A 19,389-nucleotide genomic window follows, 5' to 3' on the forward strand; every position below is an offset into this window, starting at 1 on the left:
CAGTGCCGCCCGAGGCGGAGCCCAGCCTGCAGACCCCGCCCCCACTGCACCCCGAGGCGGAGCCCAGAACCCAGGCCACGCCTACGACCCCTCCCTGGGGCGGAGCCCAGACCATGGGCCTCGCCCCCACCGCGCCCTGAGGCGGAGCCCAGCCCTTAGACCCCGCCCCCTACCGCGCCCTGAGGCGGATCCTAGACCGCGGGCCTCGCCCCCACCGCGTCCGGAGGCGGAGCCATACCCGGGGCCGCCCACCTGCCTGACCCAGCAAGGCCGGGGCTCCCGCCGCCGCCGCCGCCGCTCAGAAGGTTCACGCCCTGAGTAGGTGAGACACTCGGGCTTCGCCTTCACTTAATAGCTCTGCATTATGAACGGGGCGGGGGGGAGCGGGTAAAACCAAAAACGCCGAAGAAGCTGAAGAAATTGTATTAGAGATGCTACCAAACGTCACAAACACAGTTAATTTGTCAAGCTATGTCTGCAAAAAAATACCCCAAGCCCTGAAGACAAATGTCTTTGTTCCTGTGGGCTACTGGGTGATGAATTATGAAAAAAATCCCTAATGCTCCCCACAAAGTAAATAATCTGTGCTATCGGTCAGGAGCAAGGATTAGGGAGAGAAGACAAGAAAATTCTTTAACTTTACACACTCAACTTTCAAGCTCCTCAGCAAAAGAATGAAATTCAAAACAGCAAAGTTTCTTCTTAAAATGTGTATTTTCAGAATTATAATGCTTACATTTTAAAGTCTTAATACAATGGTTTTAGTCTAACAATATATTACAGAATAATGTGAAAAATGACTCTCATAGTAAACCATGAAAATGGAATTAATACCTGCAGTGTCAAAGTCACCAACTTGCCACCTTTTCCAGTCACAGAATCCCAGCAAATTGTATTAATGATACTCTCGGGTCTTGTAGCCTGACATATATGATGAATAAATTTAGAGAAAGGGGCACTTTCATGAAAAATCAAATTCCAAAATCACGGATTTATTTTAAAGATCACAGTTGACAGCAAAACATTGAGATCAGCGTAGTTTGTTCTTTAAAAAGTAGTATAACTTTTCATTTTATGTACACATCTGGAGTGTTTCTTTGATTTGATTTTATAACTCAATCTTATTTTAAACACTAAAGAAAAACTGAATAGAAGCCTGTGTGTATTGTCTCTGCTAACTACGGGATATCAACCAAGACTTACTAGGACAGGAATCCAACCCACGACCGGCTGTGCTGACAACGGACTGTAGGTAAAAGTCATTTTCAGATTAATACAACAATTTCCACATTAGAATCAGAAGTTATAATTTTTCCAGTCACAGGAAACCCCATGAAATTCACCAAAATTATAACTTACTTCCTTTTCCATTTGCTAGTATTTACATGTTCCACAATATGTGTAAAACGGTTGCATATTCTGCTTTTTAGATGCACATTCTATATCCAGCTTCACAATTATTTAACAGGGGCTACATCTTTATTAACAAAACCAGCTTGTCTCAAACACATAAGCCTTACTTTATTTTAGACAACAAAAATCCAAGTACTGCTTTAAAAAAAAAAAAAAGATGAAGTTTTAGGTGACATTTTTCCTTTGTGTAGAACAAAACAAAATAAAAATAGAGGCACCCATGTAACTTAGATTGCAAAAGATCTTTTGGGTAATTGGAGGGGGGGACCAAACCTGCAATAAATTTGATTTCATACAAATTGAAAACAGTAAGAAACCACCATGAACATTTTGGATTTTCTCCATTTTTTCCCTCTAAGTATATTATGTAACTAGAGAATTTCATCCTGGGATTAGAACCCAGAAACAAAAAATCAAACAGAGGTAAGGTAACCATCGAATCACACCCCCACCCCCTTCCAGAGGGTGAGAGGGAAAAGCCACATTATACACAGTGTGAGGCTTTTCCGACAGAATCAAATCTCAAAGATCTCTTCATTCACAGGGCTTGGCAGATCTGTAGGGCAATCACCAATTTTTACAATAAGACAAAACTTATTTTAGAAACCCGAAACTATCTATCATTAGATTCTGAAGTTCTAATTTGCCTAACTAGTTGACTAATAAACTTATTAGTTTTAAAGTGCACCTAAGGAAGATCATTTTCTGAAAAGTTTAATTAAACACACCAGTATTGATCTTCTTTACACATTTCCAATTTCTGTAAATGATAAAGACATGGGGCAGGGTGGGGAGAATGACACCACCTTATTTTTTGGGTGAGTGAAAAGACAACACAGAGAAGCGTGGACACAACTGCTCTGCTCTCGTTTCTCCGAGCTGCCCCTTGGCCCCTGCTCCCCGCCACGCCGCCGCACCAGCCTCTCTCCCACAGGTGACCAGCAGGACCGGCGGCGCTGCAAAGGCTCCTTTCCTCTGGGGCTCACGTGCTTGAGGGTATTCCCATGAGGCCGCACCCTCTGCTGGACCTGACTACACTCGCTTGCATCAGTCCAGTCAGCTCGATTCCAACCACACTTTCCCAGGGAAGTAAGAGTTCTCTATTTCTTATGTACAAAAATACATTGCTCTGGAGAGCTGGAAAAGGCGGCATACACCCAACACTTATGTACAAGCTGTGACTCTCACACCAGTAAAAACAAACACACATTTATTTTGTCCTTGATTTTTGGTGCAACTTATACATAAACATTACATCAGTTAGTCTGTACTTTTAAAAATAATAAATCAACCATATGTACAATTAAATTTACAACCGAAAGCAAATTAATCCATTGGTATGGTATGACTGCAATTTTAGTGGACCAGCAGAGAATATTCCAAGACTTTCGTCCTTCCCACAACCAAACTAGAAGCACACGGAGAGGGGCCCCCACCAGTCTCCCCTGAAATGGAGCCTCTTAATCTCTAGGACTTAAGGTGCAGAAGAAACATATTGATTATACAGTGACAATGACATGTCAAGACTTTAAAGGTGAGAAGAAAACAACATATCAACCCCCACATATATAATGATAATTAAAATAAATACATATTTAATTTCAAGTGCATATTGACATTCAGTCAACATCATGGGGAACAGGGGTTCCAGAAAGATTTGTTCCTAAACTATTTCAAAGCCAAGTTGTCCCTTAGGCCCTGGTCTAATCTTCCCAAAGTACCTTTAAGATGGCTCCAGCTAATGGAGGCTCCAGGTCCACCCAGTGTGACACCCCAAGGCACAGAAAGGGTTCTGTTCCCTCCCCACCCAGCCCTCCGCCTCACTGAGCTGCCCTAACAGGGTGTTAGTCTAGAAAAGCACTACTACTCTCAGGTAAAAAATGGTGTTTTATCCCCCAAGAGGCTCACAAATCCACCTGGTCAAGAATCTAGAGGGCAGCTGTGTGAGCAGGAAGGCACACACGTGTGATGACTAAGACGGCAGGGTCTGCCGTGTGTCTCCCTGGAAGGCACACGGACTCCATACGGAACCAGCAGACGGGGAGGCGGCCAGGTGAGGGGGCACAGTGCGGATCTTCCGGGAGCAGGGAAGGGGCGATGGAAGGGAGTGGGGCTCTGGGCGGACACCGGAGGACACCAGCACAAACACAGGGATGGGGAGATGAGAGTAACAAGTCATCTTACACCATGGACAACACAAAAAAAAACGCTGTAACTCAGCCGACCGGCCACACGCTGAAATTCCCCAATGTTTCTGTGGGCAGGCAGAATCACCGAAAGTCTGGTTAGCGCTAGAATGTTGCAATGGAGAGAGCAATGACGCCAGGATCCCTTCAAGTGTGTTCCCACCCGGCCTAGGGCATGTGCTGACCCGAGGCACGGTCATGTGACGCTGACTTCAAGGACATGGTCATCTTTGCTGGGGATGACCAGGACCTGCATGCCCGTGCTGGAGTTGAAGACCTGGCCGGGCGGCAGCACCTGCAGCCGCGGCATGGGCAGGCCTTTGGGCTCGCTGCTGGAGGCCGAGTGCACGCTGCCCCTGCTCTTGCTGCTGCTGCCGTCCAGCTGCTCGTCCACGTGCTTGTCCACCGACAGGCCGTCGTTCTCTATCCAGCTATCTGCAAAGCGTACAGGGAGTGAGACACGCCCACCGACTCGGACCTGTTACCTATCCCAGGGGGCAGCGAGCCGCCGGAGCGACCTTCAGAGCACGAGAATGAGTGAGGTGGCCCCTTTAAGGAGAACCTAGCGCACGGGCCCTCAGAGGACCCGTGGAGGCTTCGGAGCGGGTGCCGACAACTCGCAACCCCACCAGCACCAAACGCACGCCGCCGATCAGCAAGCCCGGCCCCTACGAGGCGGCGTTACCACCTCCCCGCATGGAGCGCTCGCTCCCTGCAACCGTGAGTGCACCCTGCATCTCCCAGAGTCCTTACCAGCATCCAGTTGTGAGGAGTGTGCAGAGTGATGGGGGAGGTATTTAAACAGCCTGACGTCGGGAAGGGGGAGGTAGCCCGCGAAGAGGGGCATCACCTCCATGTGGACCCGGTGAGTGGCCTGGGCGACCACAGGCATGGAGAGGACACCAGAGCTCTTCCCACACACTGCCCAGTTGCTGCTGTTGTCGACCACTGGAACAGAGGAGAGCACTGCTTTACCCCGGGAAGGGCATTCGGTGTTCACAGCAAAGTAAGAGTCATCGAGAGTCCCGCACGCCAGCGGGCAAACCCGAAACCGGATACACTCTATACCGCACTCACGGTCTTGTAACTGAGCTCAACAGGAAGCAGAATGGTTTAATGACACGGTGCATCTGACAGGCATAGGGAAAATCACTTTTTTCTCCTCAAGTTAATAAATCAACAGGGATTCAATTGTACTCAAAACCTTTGTGTCAGGCTTCCAGAGTATGGGGGCTCTGGCTGTGAAATTTGGAATGGGGGCGGAACAGGGTGGCGGTCCCCCTAGTAAGTGGTGGCGTCAGACTGGGGGGTCCCAACCCCAACTCTGCCGCTCAGACGAGCCTCTCGATGGGACGGAAAGAGATGTACGGAAAGCCCTTCTACCAGCACAGCGGACATTCTTAACATATGGCAGTTACGAGCACCAATGATTACAACACAACTGTGATGTAATTCAGTGTAATCTAAAGGAGCCTTACCCTCCACAAGCCGATGGCCCTGCAAAGAGGTGACAGCAGCTCTGTCAAGGGGACACTGAGCAGGGCCCAGGAGCTCCACTGAGTGAAGAAGGGGTCACAGAGGGATGGCTTCCTACAGAGGGGACGGGGGAGCCTCTGGGGACAAGCGGTACCAAAGGACATGCAGAGGCTGAAGCGGCATCTGGGAGGGAGACGCCGGAGCAGTTCTCAGAGGGTGGTCCCTGGGGCACCAGGAGGTCACACGCCCGCCCTTCTCCCCGGGCTGCCATGCGCACCGGTGGCCAGGCCCGGAGGCCTGCGCATGAACCGAGGCCCCACATGCACGGAGAGTCAGTGGCTTCCTCACCACCACACACTGGAGGACAGAAATTGCCAGTTTTACTTAAGGATGTCCTTCGTGAAGTAGTCAAAATTAATTTTATTAAATCCAATCCTTAAGGAAAGATCTTTTTTAACTTTAACTCTGAAAGATTACAGACTCCCGAGAAGCTGCACACCGTTAGAGGGCCCCCGGGCCCCGAGCTCCCTGGGACTGCACCAATGGTGCTCTCTGGTCTGGGGCACTGGGCAGATGTCTCGAAAATGAAGGGCGTGAGCCTGTCACTTCAAGGACGTTGCCAATGATACAATCTGAAACTGATTAAGAGAGAGAATCTCGGAAAACCGGTCTTTGCCACTGTGACCCGGCAGTGTCCCAGGACTCGCGCTACCCCGGTGAGCTCCGTGTGGGCCGGAAACGGATGCCAGCCTGTGATACTGTCCAGTGAAAGGCGTCCCCATGTGTGCGATCTGCACACCTCAGGAGCCACGCTTCCCAAGTGACCGAGGCATGGCACCGCGAGATGATGCCTGGGTAAAGGGGCCTCTCAAACTACAAGACAGATCTGAGGATTTGAGGATACGGAGTATGAAAAGTTCATTCACATGATTCAGATTCCATTCTGTAACTGGCCTGGAAAAAAGTACCACTTGTCAAGTTCTGGTGAAAAGCCAAAGAAGAACAGCCACAGTTATCGGAAGGCTGTTAAAATCTACCTCCCTTCACCAACTACGGATCTATGCGACCCTGGCGCGTCCTCGCGCCCTTCAGCCAGAGTCCCACACGTCAGCACTGAGAGCGCAGCAGGGAGGACAAGTCAGCTCCCTTCCGGGAAGCCCGATGTTAGGGAGAGTTGAAAGAATGCAAATTCATGTCATTCTTCTATTTTTTGTCTTGTTTTGTTTTGGAAAACCGTTCTTTGTCAAGCATGAGGTCATGAAATGCGTTTACTGTGATTTTTAAGTAACTAAAGAAAGAAATCTTTGGCTCCTCAACCATTTCTTAGAGCATAAACGGTCCTGACACCCCAAACTGAGAGCTGCTCCCGAAGCAGCCCAGGCCCTGGAGGAGGTGGACGGTGATGGGTGTCTGGGAGTGGTGGGCGGCGGGGAAGCCCAGGTGGGGGGCCAGTGTCAGGTGGGGGGGATGAAAGGAGGCCAGAGGGAAAAGGGCCCGGACTCGAGGACACATGGACCGCGGGGTGACAGAGTTGGGACCTTGCTCCCGTGGTGTTGGAAGACCCCAAATCACAGGCAGAGAGGGAATGGGTAGCTCCAGGAGCCACCGTGTTCTCAGCACTGGCCCAATGACTGCTTGAGAATCTCCCTGGGAACCAAGTCCAACATCCTACCAGCCTAGGACCACGCCACGTAATAAAACATGCAAATGAGCTTTTTTGATTCTAGAACATTCTCTCTTCAGACAAGGAACACTACACTCTGTGGAAGAGAGGGTGCAATCCCTTCACACACTGGAGCAGCCCAGCAGTGAGGTGTCTCCAGACCTACCTTCATACATAAGCTTGGTCGAAAAATACCCGTCGGATTCCGTCAGTGCCTCGTCCTTGTCCACCTCCAAGAGGCCCGAGAGCCGCGTGATGGACACCTCCAGGGAGCAGAGCGAGCCTGTCCGACAGTGCTCCGCTCCCGAAGGGGGCAGGATCTCAGCTCTCACATTATATAACGTCTGCGCAGGAAAGGGAGAGACAAGCACAAGTGTGTACACAACGGGAAGAGGCGCTACTCTAGGCCCGGGGGTGCTGCCCACAGACATGAGAGGGGGACAGAGGGGCCGCACCAGCCTCAAGAGCTGCTGGGTGCCGACCCTTTCCAAGCATGCACAACAGCAAGGACAGGCCCTCGCCCTCCGCACGCCTGTCACCCAGACTCAGGATTATCAACGTTTTGCTTCATTTGCTCTCTTTCTCTATGCATCAACACGTATTTCTCTGCCCGGGGCATTGATGGCAAATTCCGGAGAACCTGTGGCTTCACCCCTCTGTACGTACCTCAGCAGGTGTCCCTAGAAACATGGACATCCTCCTACAAACATGAAGCCACAACCACAACGAGCAAAGGTCACACTCCTTCCCTGCTACTGTGCAGTATCATAACCATCTTTGGCCAAATGTTCCTTTCTCCACGGTGACCTCTTCACCCAACGGCCTCACCTACTCACACCTGCCCGACACCCTCACCACCTGGGACAAGCAAGACCCAAGCATGCCCAGGGGCGGGTGGCCTCACCCGCCCCACACGCTGGCAGGTCTACTTTGGAAGGAAAGCGTTCTTCCTTCAGGATCCTGTGAGAGTGTAGCTCAGCAGCTCCTGCTGTTGCTGCCCCGGCATCCACCTTGCTGGCCCAGCAGCCTGCGGGGTGTGTGAGGGGCCGCCCTGCATGGACGCCGGCCCTCACGCAAGCACATGCCCTAGATACCAGCCGCAGCGTCACAAGCAAATGTAAGCTCCTGACAGGGTTTCCCCAATGCACCCTTGTGATCGACAGCCCCTCGCCACCCCCCGCAGCACCTTCCCCTATGTGCCCCTTAGAGGAGAGCCCCGTGGGGCTACCAGAACCCACAGTCGTGGTTTGAACTGACCAGTCCAGCTGTAGCCCGGGAACCCCAGAGCCCTCCACCCACAGACCCTGATAAAGGCACGTGGCCCACGTCTGCACTCCGCCCTCACCTCCCCGTGCGGCCCCTCAAGGCATGCCATGTACTTCCTCCAGGACCTACGAGTATTGAACTTCTCTTTTTCAATTTCTCATGGTCTTTTGTTGAACCAGGGCTTACCACCCGGCACTCTGCGCCTCACATAACAAGTGCTGATTTACTAAAGTCATAACATAAGCTTGGACACATGGACACGGGAAATAATTATAGCACAGCTCGATTCAAAAGTATTCTGCTGGTATTATAAAATGTTCAAAGAAAAGAGACTTTAGAATTTTAAAAAGCCTATTGCCAAAATAAAACACTTTCCTGGGAGTTAACAAGGCTAAACAGTAGTCCTAGATGGGCCTTGCTCAGTGGTTTCTCCCGTCAAATACCCAATGGCACCTGTTTGGGAGTGGGACAGACTTCTACAGATCTGAAGGGAGCCCCCGCACCAGGGTCTTCTGTGGCCTTCCAAGGCCAAGGGCATAAAGGCAGCCGGGTATGCAACCCCAGGCCGGAGCAGAGGCCTCCGTGTGGCGGGGAATGAAGATGGCAAGCAGCAGGGGAAGGAGCAGCAGGGGCTGACGGAACAGCTTCCTGCTCCCACGAAGCCCCCCAGCCGGGAGAACGCAGTCTGGGAGGTTAGCAAGCTCAGCTGAGGAAGAGTGAGCTTTTCTTGGAGCTCAGAAGGGAGCCCAGAGACAGAATGATGTAGGGAAGTGTGCTCCTAAGTGCATGTCCTCGAACGCTGCCTTCTGACGGCTGTGGGATGGAGGAGCGTGGCTGGGGTGGGGGGAAGCACTGAACTGGAAGTTAGCAGTGAGGTGCCTCCCCACCTGGCAGCAGCTGTCGGCACCTAGAAACAAACTCTAACACGCAAGGCCAACTGATTTCAACAAGGATGCCGAGACCAGCGACCGGGGAAAGAACAGTCTAAAGCGGTACAGGGACACCGGAATAGCCACACGGGAAGAATGAATTTGGACCCCACATCTCACCACACACAAAAGTGAACCCAAAGAAGATCACAGACCTAAACGTAGAAAGTATAAAACTCTTAGAAGAAAACACAGGAGGCGATCTTTCTGATCTTAGGATAAGCAATGATCTCTTAGATCCTACACCCAAAATACAAGCAATAAAAGCAATTGATAAGGTGGACTTCATCAAAGTTAAAAACTTTTGTGCTTCAAAGGACACCATGGAGGAAGGGACAACACAAGCCACAGAATGGGAGGAGACACCTGCAAACTGCATCTAAGACAAGGGACGGCCGTCGGGACTATATAAAGAACCCTTACAACTCTCGAATAGAAAGACAACCCTACATATTTAAAAAACAGGCAAAGGATAGGTATAGACACCTTGCCAAAGAAGATATGCAAGCAGCCAACAAGTACGTGAGAGGTGCCCAGCATCACTGGCCATCAGGGAAACGCCCATCCAAACCACGATGAAGGCACCTCGCGCCTGCTGGGACACTGGAAGCGGAAGACGCTGAGGACAAAGAGAGACCTCACATGTCGCCGGGGGGCGCGTAAAGTGACGGCCCTTTGGAAAACAGAGCAGCGCCTTCTCAAAAAGTTAACCAGAGTTCCCATATGGCCCGGCAACTCCACCCAGATTCTCACCCAAGAGAACTGAACACAGAGAACTCGCCCAGGGATTCCCACAGCGTTAGTATTCACGACGGCCCCACGGGGGAGAGAGCCTAGATGGCAGCCACTGAGACATGGCAAGGAAAATGGGGTCCATCCCACACCATGGATGACTCTTCAGCCATAAAAAGGAGTGAATTCAGGTATGCGCTACGTTCACGCACGATCCCTGGAAACAGGGTGCCAGGGGGAAGAGGCCAGTCTCGAAAGGCGCCCACGTCCAATGCCCCCAGTTACACGCCATGTTCACACAGGCCAGTCTGCAGGCTGATCCGCCCCTGGGTTAGTGGTCGCCTAGGCCTGGGAAGAGGCAGGGGTGGGGGGTGACTGGGAGCAGGGCAGAAGGTTTCTTTCTGGAATAATGAAAGTGTGCTAAAATAAGACCATGGGGATGGGTGCACAACTCTGTCGACAGACTAATTGCTCTGAAGCGGACACTTCAAGTGGCTGAAGTGCGTGGCATGTAAGCGATGTAACTCAACAAAGCTTTCCCGGGAGAAGGTGGCGTCTATTTCTGGCCCTCAGAGATGACCAGTTTTCAAACAGCCAACTGCAACTCCGTTTGCAGTTAGAAAGAAAACCGTTATCTGTGCTCTTGAAGAGGAAGCAGACCAGACCGGGAAGGAGCCATGAAGCCGCCAGCGCTCTGATAACCGCCGGCCGGCCGCGAGCGAACCAGACGAACCGTACGCGGGCTCCGGCGCACGAACGGTTTCACGTGGCACGGCGGGGAGCACGTGGGAAAGCCGTGTGTGCGCTACAGAAAGGCCACACTGCCGCGCACGCTGGAGCCCACGGCTGGTCCAGACAGAGAGGCAGAGCAGGGGGTGGGAGGGGGTACGGACAAAACCACTAATGTCAAGAGCTATAAACACAAGCACATCTGCAAGGGCTGTTGGACGATTCCGGTAGTAAAGAGAAGGAATGGCAACACCAGACAATTGTGTGTTTACATATTGATTTACCTGGCACAAAATCCAAGTCTCACCGAAGAAACGAAAACACAAGTGCCTCTCCCCACCCAGCTCAAGGCCACCTCCAGCTCCACACGTGTACGTGGGTTATAGGACAGTCTTCACAATACGGATTCGGTAGGCTTCTATCAACAGTTTCCATTTTTCTTTTAAAAAGAAAGCCCCTTGGGGCGCCTGAGTGAGTGGCTCAGTCGGTGAAGCGTCTGCCTTCGGCTCAGGTCATGATCTCAGGGTCCTGGGATCGAGTCCTGCATCGGGCTCCCCGCTCAGCGAGGAGTCTTCTCCTTCCTCTGCCACTCCCCCCGGTCATGCTCTCGCTTACTCTCCCTCTCTCAAATAAATAAATAAAATCTTAAAAAAAAATAAAAATAAAGCCCCTTGATAAAGTAACCGCGAGTAGCAGCTAGGATCAGGGTGAGGACATTCTAAACGTAAGCAAGAGAAAAGGGAGCAGAGACCCTGAGTGTTCACTCTCTGCACTCATCTTATGGCCACCAGCAAGCCTGCAGGAGTGCCAGACCTGACACCTGAGAAGGGCCTGGGAGTCTACAGCACAAGCAGCCAACGACTGAGCTGCCCCATATGTTAATTATTTTCCTGGTCTGTTGCTTCATTATACTGAAGGTTTTTCTCTACCTGACTTTTTTAGATTAAAAGGAGTATGATGCACCTTTCATGTCCCCCCCCACACACCCCCACCAAAAAATAATACAATACATACAAAAAAATTTTCCACTTGAAATTCGTAAGTATACGGCTTTAAGGGGATGGAGAGCTGTCCTTCAGAAGCTGGGGAGAATCCAACGGAGAACTGGCAACGCAGAGAAGGGGGAGGCTCTCGCGTCCACTTGAGCTCCCACACAAAGAACACGGACTGCTTGCTGTGGATGTGCTGCAAAGAGAGTCGCTGTCATCGCGCACACACACACAGCCGGCCCCCCAACCCCGCCAACCCCAAGCTGCACTACCACCTGACCACCACGACCCTGCCTGCACGCTGCCCCGCGGTCCTGTGGTCCCAGCCCCGCCCGGGGCCCTCCTGCCCGCCTTGCCCTGAGAGTAGGACCAGTCTGATTCTTCTCCAGATACAAGTATCATTCTATTTCCTACTCCATCCACCATGCCGCTCAGCGCCCAACATGAAACGCAAACACACGCATCGCGGTTTCCAAGCACTCGGGGATGCGCTCGCGCTGTTCGCTTATCACCAGGGAGGCCAGTCTCTGTGTTGCAAGGCTCCCTCTACAAACACACGGTGTTTTCCTCAGAACCTTCTGGCCACTCCGGCGTCACACTCCCGCTCCCACTCTGCTTTCTGCTGAGGGCCTTCTGCTCGATTCTGGAGAAGGGTTACCTGTGGGGACTTGGCGTTCAGCGGTACCAGCTGCAGCTCAGCACTGCTTCCGGGATCCACAAGGTTACCGTCGGACAGCTCAAAGTCAAGTTCTGACAAATTCTGGACGCACACTTGAATGTACTTCCTAAAGCAGAGCAAGAGAAAACAGGATTTGGAAACTTAAGAACTTCATTAAATGTGTTTTGGTTAAGAAGACCCTCTCTGGGGAACTTTTTGAAAAGTGACACAGCAAAGTAAGAACCAGTCGCTACCTGCATTTCTACTTCCGGTCTCACACGGGAAAGCACCCTGAGACCAAATCTCCCCAAGCGAGCTATTTCTAAGGAAAAATGGATCAAAGAATGCTCTGTTCCTGACCCAGTGTTACGACGTGATCCTAACTGGCTCACAGTGGGTGAGGACGGAGAGAGTGACCGCTCCTCCCGTAGAGGCTGTAAGCACAGAGTTCCCATCCCTCCCTGTCACACAGGGAGAGGAGTCTGAAAGAAAGCACCCCAACTTCTGTTTGGAAGTGCTGGTGTCTTTAGCCATTAATATGTGCAGTCCCCTCCCTGTAACGGGAAGGGCAAGAAAGCAAACTGCTCGTGTAACGTCCACTCGAAATACAGTTCTGACATTTTGGCAATCAGTTTATGCAAATATCATCAACAGATGACAGCAAAAGGAACTTTACAGTGAGAGGCCACACTCCGCCCTGAGCGCAGGGGTCCAGGCGCACACCAGCACTGACAGTGGGCCAAGCATGAAGCACAGGGCCCCGCCTCCGAACTGTGTCCTCCAGAGACTGAGTCTGACTCTAACGCAGCTTCTAGAGCACTGAGCGCTTCTCAACTGGAGGCAGTTCTGCCCCTGCGGGCGACATCATGCAACATCTCAAGATAGACTTTTGGTTGTCACAAGGGGGCTGGGGAGGATGCGGAGTGCTACCGGCGTAAGATCGGGGAGCCAGGGGTGCTGCTAAACACCCTACGGTGTGAAGGACTGCCCCCCCGGCCCCACAAATAAGGAGTTCTCGGACCCAAAGCGTCAGCAGTGCCGAGGCTGAAGAACCCCACCCCAGACGTAACCAGCAGCCAGCAGAGGAACGAGTTGCACAAAGCCACAGGAATGCGACCAAATTCAGAACGGTAGGCCTTCTTTCTGGAGAAAACTGAACCAAGTTCAGCAATGGGTCACTGGCTTGAGAAACAGGAGGAGAGATGAAAAAGGGTCTAGTCATCACACAGGGACGTGGTTTGGATCCCACATCCTACAAACCAACTGCACACAGTCATCTTTGAGACTGCTGGGGACACCTGACTCTGGTCGGGCAATCACTGAGAATCCGTACAAGCAGACGACAGCGTCACGGCTGCGTAAGAAAGCACGCTCAACGTCACTGAGGACACGCTCTGAGCAGCAAGGTCTGCACGCAGGACAGCGTGGCCCAGGAGCAGGGCCCGGAGCCCGCCTTTACCGTGTCCCAGCTGACAAAAGCGAGTGTGTGGTCCGGAAGGGCACGCTGAAGGTCAGAGCGATGACGGTGGAGTAGATGGACCACGGGCAGTCAATGGACACCTGAGGAGAAACACAGGGATGCGCCTTCAGACCCTTTGCCCGACCACAGCCGCCACCACACCGTCCACCCAGGTCGGCAGTGGCTGCCGATTTCCTAGACGGGGGACGGCCTTACCACTTCTCATTCAGAAAGCAAATCCCCATTAATCATGTGCACAAACAAAGGGGAAACAAAGCTACGTACACAGACAAGAAAAATAAACATGGAAGTGGCCTGACGGCCGCGAGACTCCAGAACAGTCTCGGAGGCTCCGGAGCAGATGCGGTGGCCAGCAGGCCCAGCCCCCCCCTCGGGCTTCCCACACCGACGTGGCCATGACGCCAGACAGGTTTTCTAACACTGCAGGAGGTGGTCACAAAGTGCTTTTAGTCGCTCTGTCACAATGACATGAGCAATCATTAACTATTACAACATTAAAGGAATTATCCAAACACTCCACACGACAACGAATATGTAAGAGAAGAGCAAGCACCCTGGGGGCGGAGCATGGGCCAAGCTACTAACTCCCCTAAGGTCACAGGCCATGCCTCCAGCCTCCCTCCATGTCCCCCGCGGAAAACACGAGCACACCGAGCACAGACATATGCTCCTCCAGCACTGGTTTTGTGCTCATGCTGAAATAAGTACCATCTTTGCCTCCTGAATTGTTACCAGATAAAATGCTATCCCTTAGGTGCTGGCTGGTCTGATGTTCTATGCCGTAATCTCTTCGCAATGACTGTTTGTTAGCCTTTTATCCTACTGTTTTTGTGCATGCGTGTCTTTTTTTTTTAATGATTCAACTTAAACTAAAGAACAAAAACAAGCAAAAAACCAAAGCAAAACAAAACAGTTCACCCTTTTCTCCTAGCGCCCACCCCCACCCCTGCCTTGGGGCACCCACCAGTCTTCTCTCTGTATCTATGAACTTGATTTTAATTCTTTTAGATTCCACATGTAAGAGAGATCAAATTATATTTGTCTTTCTCTGACTTATTTCCCTTAGCATAATGCCTTCCAGGTCCATCCATATTGTTGCAAATGGTAAGATTTCCTTCTTTTTTATGGTGAATAATATTCCATTGTGTACACAGACAATGTTTTCAGATCCATTCATCCATCCATGAACACTTAGGTGGTTTCCATGACTTGGCTGTAGCAAATGATGCTGCGGTGAACAGGGGGTGCAGACAGTTTTTCAAGTAACTGTTTTCATTTTCTTTGGGTAAATACGTAGTGGTGAGATTGCTGGGTCATAGGGTAGTTCTACTTTTAACATTCTGAGGAACCCCCATACTGTTTTCCAGAGTGGCTGCACCAGTCTGCATTCCCACCAACAGGGAACAAGGGTTCCCCTTTCTCCACGTCTTTGCCAACCTGATTAGTGATGTCGAACATCTGTATGTATTCTCTGGAAAAATATTCAGATCTTCTGCACATGCTTTAATCAGACTGGGGCGGGGGGTTGCTGCTGAGTTGTAGGAGTCCTTTATATATTTTAGGTATTAACACCTTATCAAATATATGGTTTGCAAGTATTTTCTCCCATTCTGTAGGTTGTCTTTTCATTCTGTTTATGGTCTCCTTTGCTGTGCAGAAGCTTTTAGGTTGATGTAGTCCCAATTGTTTATTTTTGCTTTTGTTGTCAGATCCATAAAATCATTGCCAAGACCAGTATCAAGGAGCTTAGCACCTACGTTTTCTTCTAGGAACTTTATGGTTTCAGGTCTTACCTTCTAGCTTTTAATCCACTTTAACTTTTTTTGGACGGTTTAAGATAAGGATCCAGCCTTGTTCTTTTGCATGTGGCTGTCCAGTTTTCCCAATACCATTTATTTGAAGACACTGTCCTTTCTCCATTACACATTCCTGGCTCCTTTGTCATAAATTAATTGATCGAATATATGTGGGTTTATTTCTGGGCTCTGTATTCTGTCCCAGTGATCTGCGTATCTGCTTTTATGCCGCTACCATAGTGTTTTGATAACTACAGCTTTGTAACAGTTTGAAGTCAGGGAGCATGATACCTCCAGCTTTGTTCTTTCTCAAGATTGCTTTGGGTATTTGGGGTCTTTTTGGTTTCATACACATTTTAGGATTATTTGCTCTATTTCTATGAAAAATGCCATTGGAATTTTAATAGGGATTACACTAAATCTATATATTGCTGGGTAGTATGGACATTTTAACAATATTAAATCTTTCAATCCATGAGCACAGAATATCTTTCCATGTATTTGTGTCTTCTTCAATTTCTTTCATTAATATCCTATAGCTTTCAATATACACATCTTTCACCCCCTTGGTTAAGTTTATTCCTAGGTACTTTATTCTTTCTGATGCAGTTATAAATTGAATTGTTTGATTTCTCTTTCTAATAGTTCATTAGTATATAGAAACACAACAGATTTCTACATATTTATTTTGTATCCTGCAACTTTACTGAATTTATTTACTCTAAGTTTTTTGATGAAGTCTTTAGGACTTTACATATAACATTATGTTATCTGCAAATAGTGACATTTTACTCCTTTCCTTCCAATTAGGATGCCTTTTATTTCTTTTTCTTGCCTAACTATTCTGGCAAGGACTTCCAGTACTATGTTGAATAAAAGTGACAAGAGTTGGCATCCTTGTCTTATTCCTGATCTTAGAGGAAAAGCTTTCAGCTTTTCACCATTAAGCATGATATTAGCTGTGGGCTTGTCATATATGGCCTTTATTATGTTGAGGTATGTTCCCTCCATTTCCACTTTGTTGAGAGTTTTTATCATAAAGGGATATCGAATTTGGCCAAATGCTTTTCCTAAGTCTATTGAGATGATCATATGATGTTCATCCTTCACTTTGCTACTGTGGTGTATCACACTGATCTGTGACTGGTGAACCATCCTTGCACCCCTGACATAAAGCCCATTTGATCATGTGTATGATCCTTTTAGTGGATTGTTAAATCCGGTTTGCTAAGATGTTGTTGAGGATTTTTGCATATATGTTCATCAGAGATACTGGCCTATAATGTTCTGTTCTTGTAGCATCCTTTTCTGGTTTTGGTATCAGGTTAACACTGGCCTCACAGAATGAGTCTGGAAGAGTTCCCTCCTCTTCTGTTCTTTGGAAGAGTTTGAGAGGAACTAGTATTAATGAATTCTTCTTTGAACGTTGGATAGAATTCACCAGTGAAGCCATCTGGTCCTCGTTTGTCGGGAGGTTTCTGATTATTGATTCAATCTCCTTTAGTAAGGAGACTAGTAATCAGTCTGTTCAGATTTTCTATTTTATCATGATTCACTCTTGGCAGGTTGTATGTTCCTAGGAATTTATCCATTTCTTCTAGGTTGTTCACTGTGTTGGCATACAGTCGTCCAGAGTAGTCTCTTATGATCCTTTGCATTTCTGTGAGGTCAGCTGTAACATCTCTTTCATTTCTGATTTGAGTCCTCTCTCTTTTTATCTCGGTGAGTCTAGCAAAAGGTTTGTCAATTTTATCTTTTCAAAGAAGCAGCTCTTGGTTTCATTGATCATTTCTACTGTCTTTTTAGTCAAATTCATTTATTTCTGTTGTAATGTTATTTCCTTCCTTCTACTAACTCTGGGCTTCATTTGTTCTTCTCTTTCTAGTTCCTTAAAGTGTAAAATGAGGTTGAGACTTTTCCTCTTTCTTGAAGTAGGCCTATTGCTATGAACTTCCCTCTTAGAATGGCTTTTGCTGCATCTCATAAATTTTGGTATGTTACATTTCCATTTTCATTTGCCTCAAGGTATGCTTTGATTTCTCTTGATTTCTTCTTTTGGCCAATTGCTTGTTCAGTAGCATGTGGCTTAATCCCCACATATTTGTGAATTTTCCAGTTTTCTTCATGTAATTAATCTCTAGTTTCATATTGTTGGGGTCAGAAAAGATGCATGATGTGATTTCAACCCTCTTAAATTTGTTAAGACTTGTTTTGTGGCCTAATATACAATCTATCCTGGTGAAATGTTCCAAGCGCACTTGAAAAGAATGTGTATTCTGCTGCTTTTGGATCAATGTTCTGCAAATACCTGTTAAGTCCATCTGGTCTAATGTGTCATTTAAGGCATTTCCTTATTGATTTTCTGTCTGGATGATCTATCCATTGATATAAATGGGGTATTAAATTCCTCTCTTATTGTACCGCTATTTCTCCCTTTAGGTCTGCTAATACTTGCTTTACATATTTAGGTGTTCCTGTGTTGGGTGCATTAATATCTACATGTGTTATATCTTCTTGTGGGACTGATCTATCATTATGTTACACTCTTGTCTCTTGTTACGGTCTTTGTTTTAAAGTCTATTTTGTCTGATAAAGTATAGCTGCTCCGGATTTCTTTTGGTTCCTTTAGGTTTTGGTTTCACTTTAGTCTATGTGTGCCCTTATGTCGGAAGTGAGTCTCTTGTAAGCAGTATATAGATGAGTCTTGATTTTTTTACCCATTCAGCCATTCCCTGTCTTTGGAGAATTTAGTCTACCTACATTTGAAGTAATTATTGATAGGCATGTGCTTGTTGCCATTTTTGTTAATTGTTTCCTGATGGTTTTTGTAGTTCCTCTGTTCCCTTCTTCTTTTCTGCTTTCTTCCTTTGTGGTTTGATGACTTTCTTTGATGGTATGCTTCTATTTCTTTATCTTTTGTATGTTTGCTACAGGATTTTGCTTTGTGGCTACCATGAGGTTTACTTATAACAACTCATGTTTACAATAGTCTATTTTAAGTTGATAATAACTTAAGTTTCTAAAGCTCAACATTTTTACTCTCCCTCGCCCCCACATTTGACGTTTTGACGTCACACTTTACATCTTCTTATCTGTGTATTCCTTAATTATTGTAATCATAGTTATTTTTACCACCTATGTCTTTGAATCTTCACCCTAGCTTTATAAGTGCTTAACCTGCTACTTTTACCATATATTTACCTTTCCAGTGAGATTTATTCTTTCACATGTGTTCTTGTGACCACCCTTTCTTTTCAGCTTAAAGAACATTCCTTGTAAGGCCGGGTTAGTGGTGATGAACTCCTTTAGCTTTTGTTTCTCTGGAAAACACTTTATCTCTTCCTCACTTCTGAATGATCACTTTGCCAGGTACAGTATCTTGCTTAGAGATTTTCCTTTCAGCACTTTGAATATATCATGCCACTCCCTCTGGCCTGCAAAGTTTCTGCTAAAAATTCTGCTGACAGACTTAGGGGGGTTTCCTTGTACTTAATAAGCTGTTTTCCTCTTGCTGCTGTTTTGTTTTTTTTTTTTAACCTCCTTCCCCCCCTACCCCAACCCCATCTCCTGCTGCTTTTAAGATTCTCTTCTGGTCTTTAATTTTTGACATGTAATCATAATGTGTCTTGGTGTGGGTCTCTCTGGGTTCCTCTTATTTGAAACTCTCTGGGCTTCTTGGATCTGGATGTCTGTTTCCTTCCCCAGATTAGGGAAGTTTTCAGCCATTATTTCTTCAAGGAGATTTCTGACCTTTTCTCTCTCTCTTCTCCTTCTGGAAGCCCCATGATCCAAATATTATTCTGTTTGTTGTTGTCCTATAAGCCCCTAAGCTATCTTCACTTTTTTTTCATTCTTTTTTCTTTTTGCTGCTCTGACTGACTGAGTTCCACTGCCTTGACGTTGAGCTGTCTGGTCCTTTCTTCTGCTTCATCGAGGCTGCATTTCGGGTCAGCTATTGTAGTCTTCACTCTGTGACTTCTATCTGGTACATTCTATTTCCCATCTCTCTTGAAGTTCTGTGTTCATACGTCCTCCCGGTTGGTGAGCATCTTCATGAGCATTACACTGAACT

At 48.0% G+C, this 19,389-nt stretch overlaps 1 protein-coding gene across 3 annotated transcripts in view; it reads right to left on the minus strand.

The window, feature by feature from the left end:
• Positions 1–695: 695 nt before the first annotated feature.
• TRAPPC10 (trafficking protein particle complex subunit 10) overlaps positions 696–19,389 on the minus strand; it is an 88,445-nt gene continuing 69,751 nt past the window's right edge. For all 3 annotated transcript variants that reach the window (XM_036098980.2, XM_078068201.1, XM_078068189.1), the window contains 6 exons: positions 13,501–13,601; positions 12,042–12,168; positions 11,409–11,579; positions 6,905–7,082; positions 4,353–4,547; positions 696–4,034 (listed from right to left, as the gene is read on the minus strand). In XM_036098980.2, coding sequence (XP_035954873.1) covers positions 3,796–4,034; positions 4,353–4,547; positions 6,905–7,082; positions 11,409–11,579; positions 12,042–12,168; positions 13,501–13,601 — 1,011 coding nt within the window. In that variant the 3' untranslated portion in view covers positions 696–3,795. The remainder of the gene's footprint in view (positions 4,035–4,352; positions 4,548–6,904; positions 7,083–11,408; positions 11,580–12,041; positions 12,169–13,500; positions 13,602–19,389) is intronic.

This window comes from Halichoerus grypus, chromosome 1, assembly GCF_964656455.1.
Source record: "Halichoerus grypus chromosome 1, mHalGry1.hap1.1, whole genome shotgun sequence".
NCBI classification, from domain to species: domain Eukaryota; kingdom Metazoa; phylum Chordata; class Mammalia; order Carnivora; family Phocidae; genus Halichoerus; species Halichoerus grypus.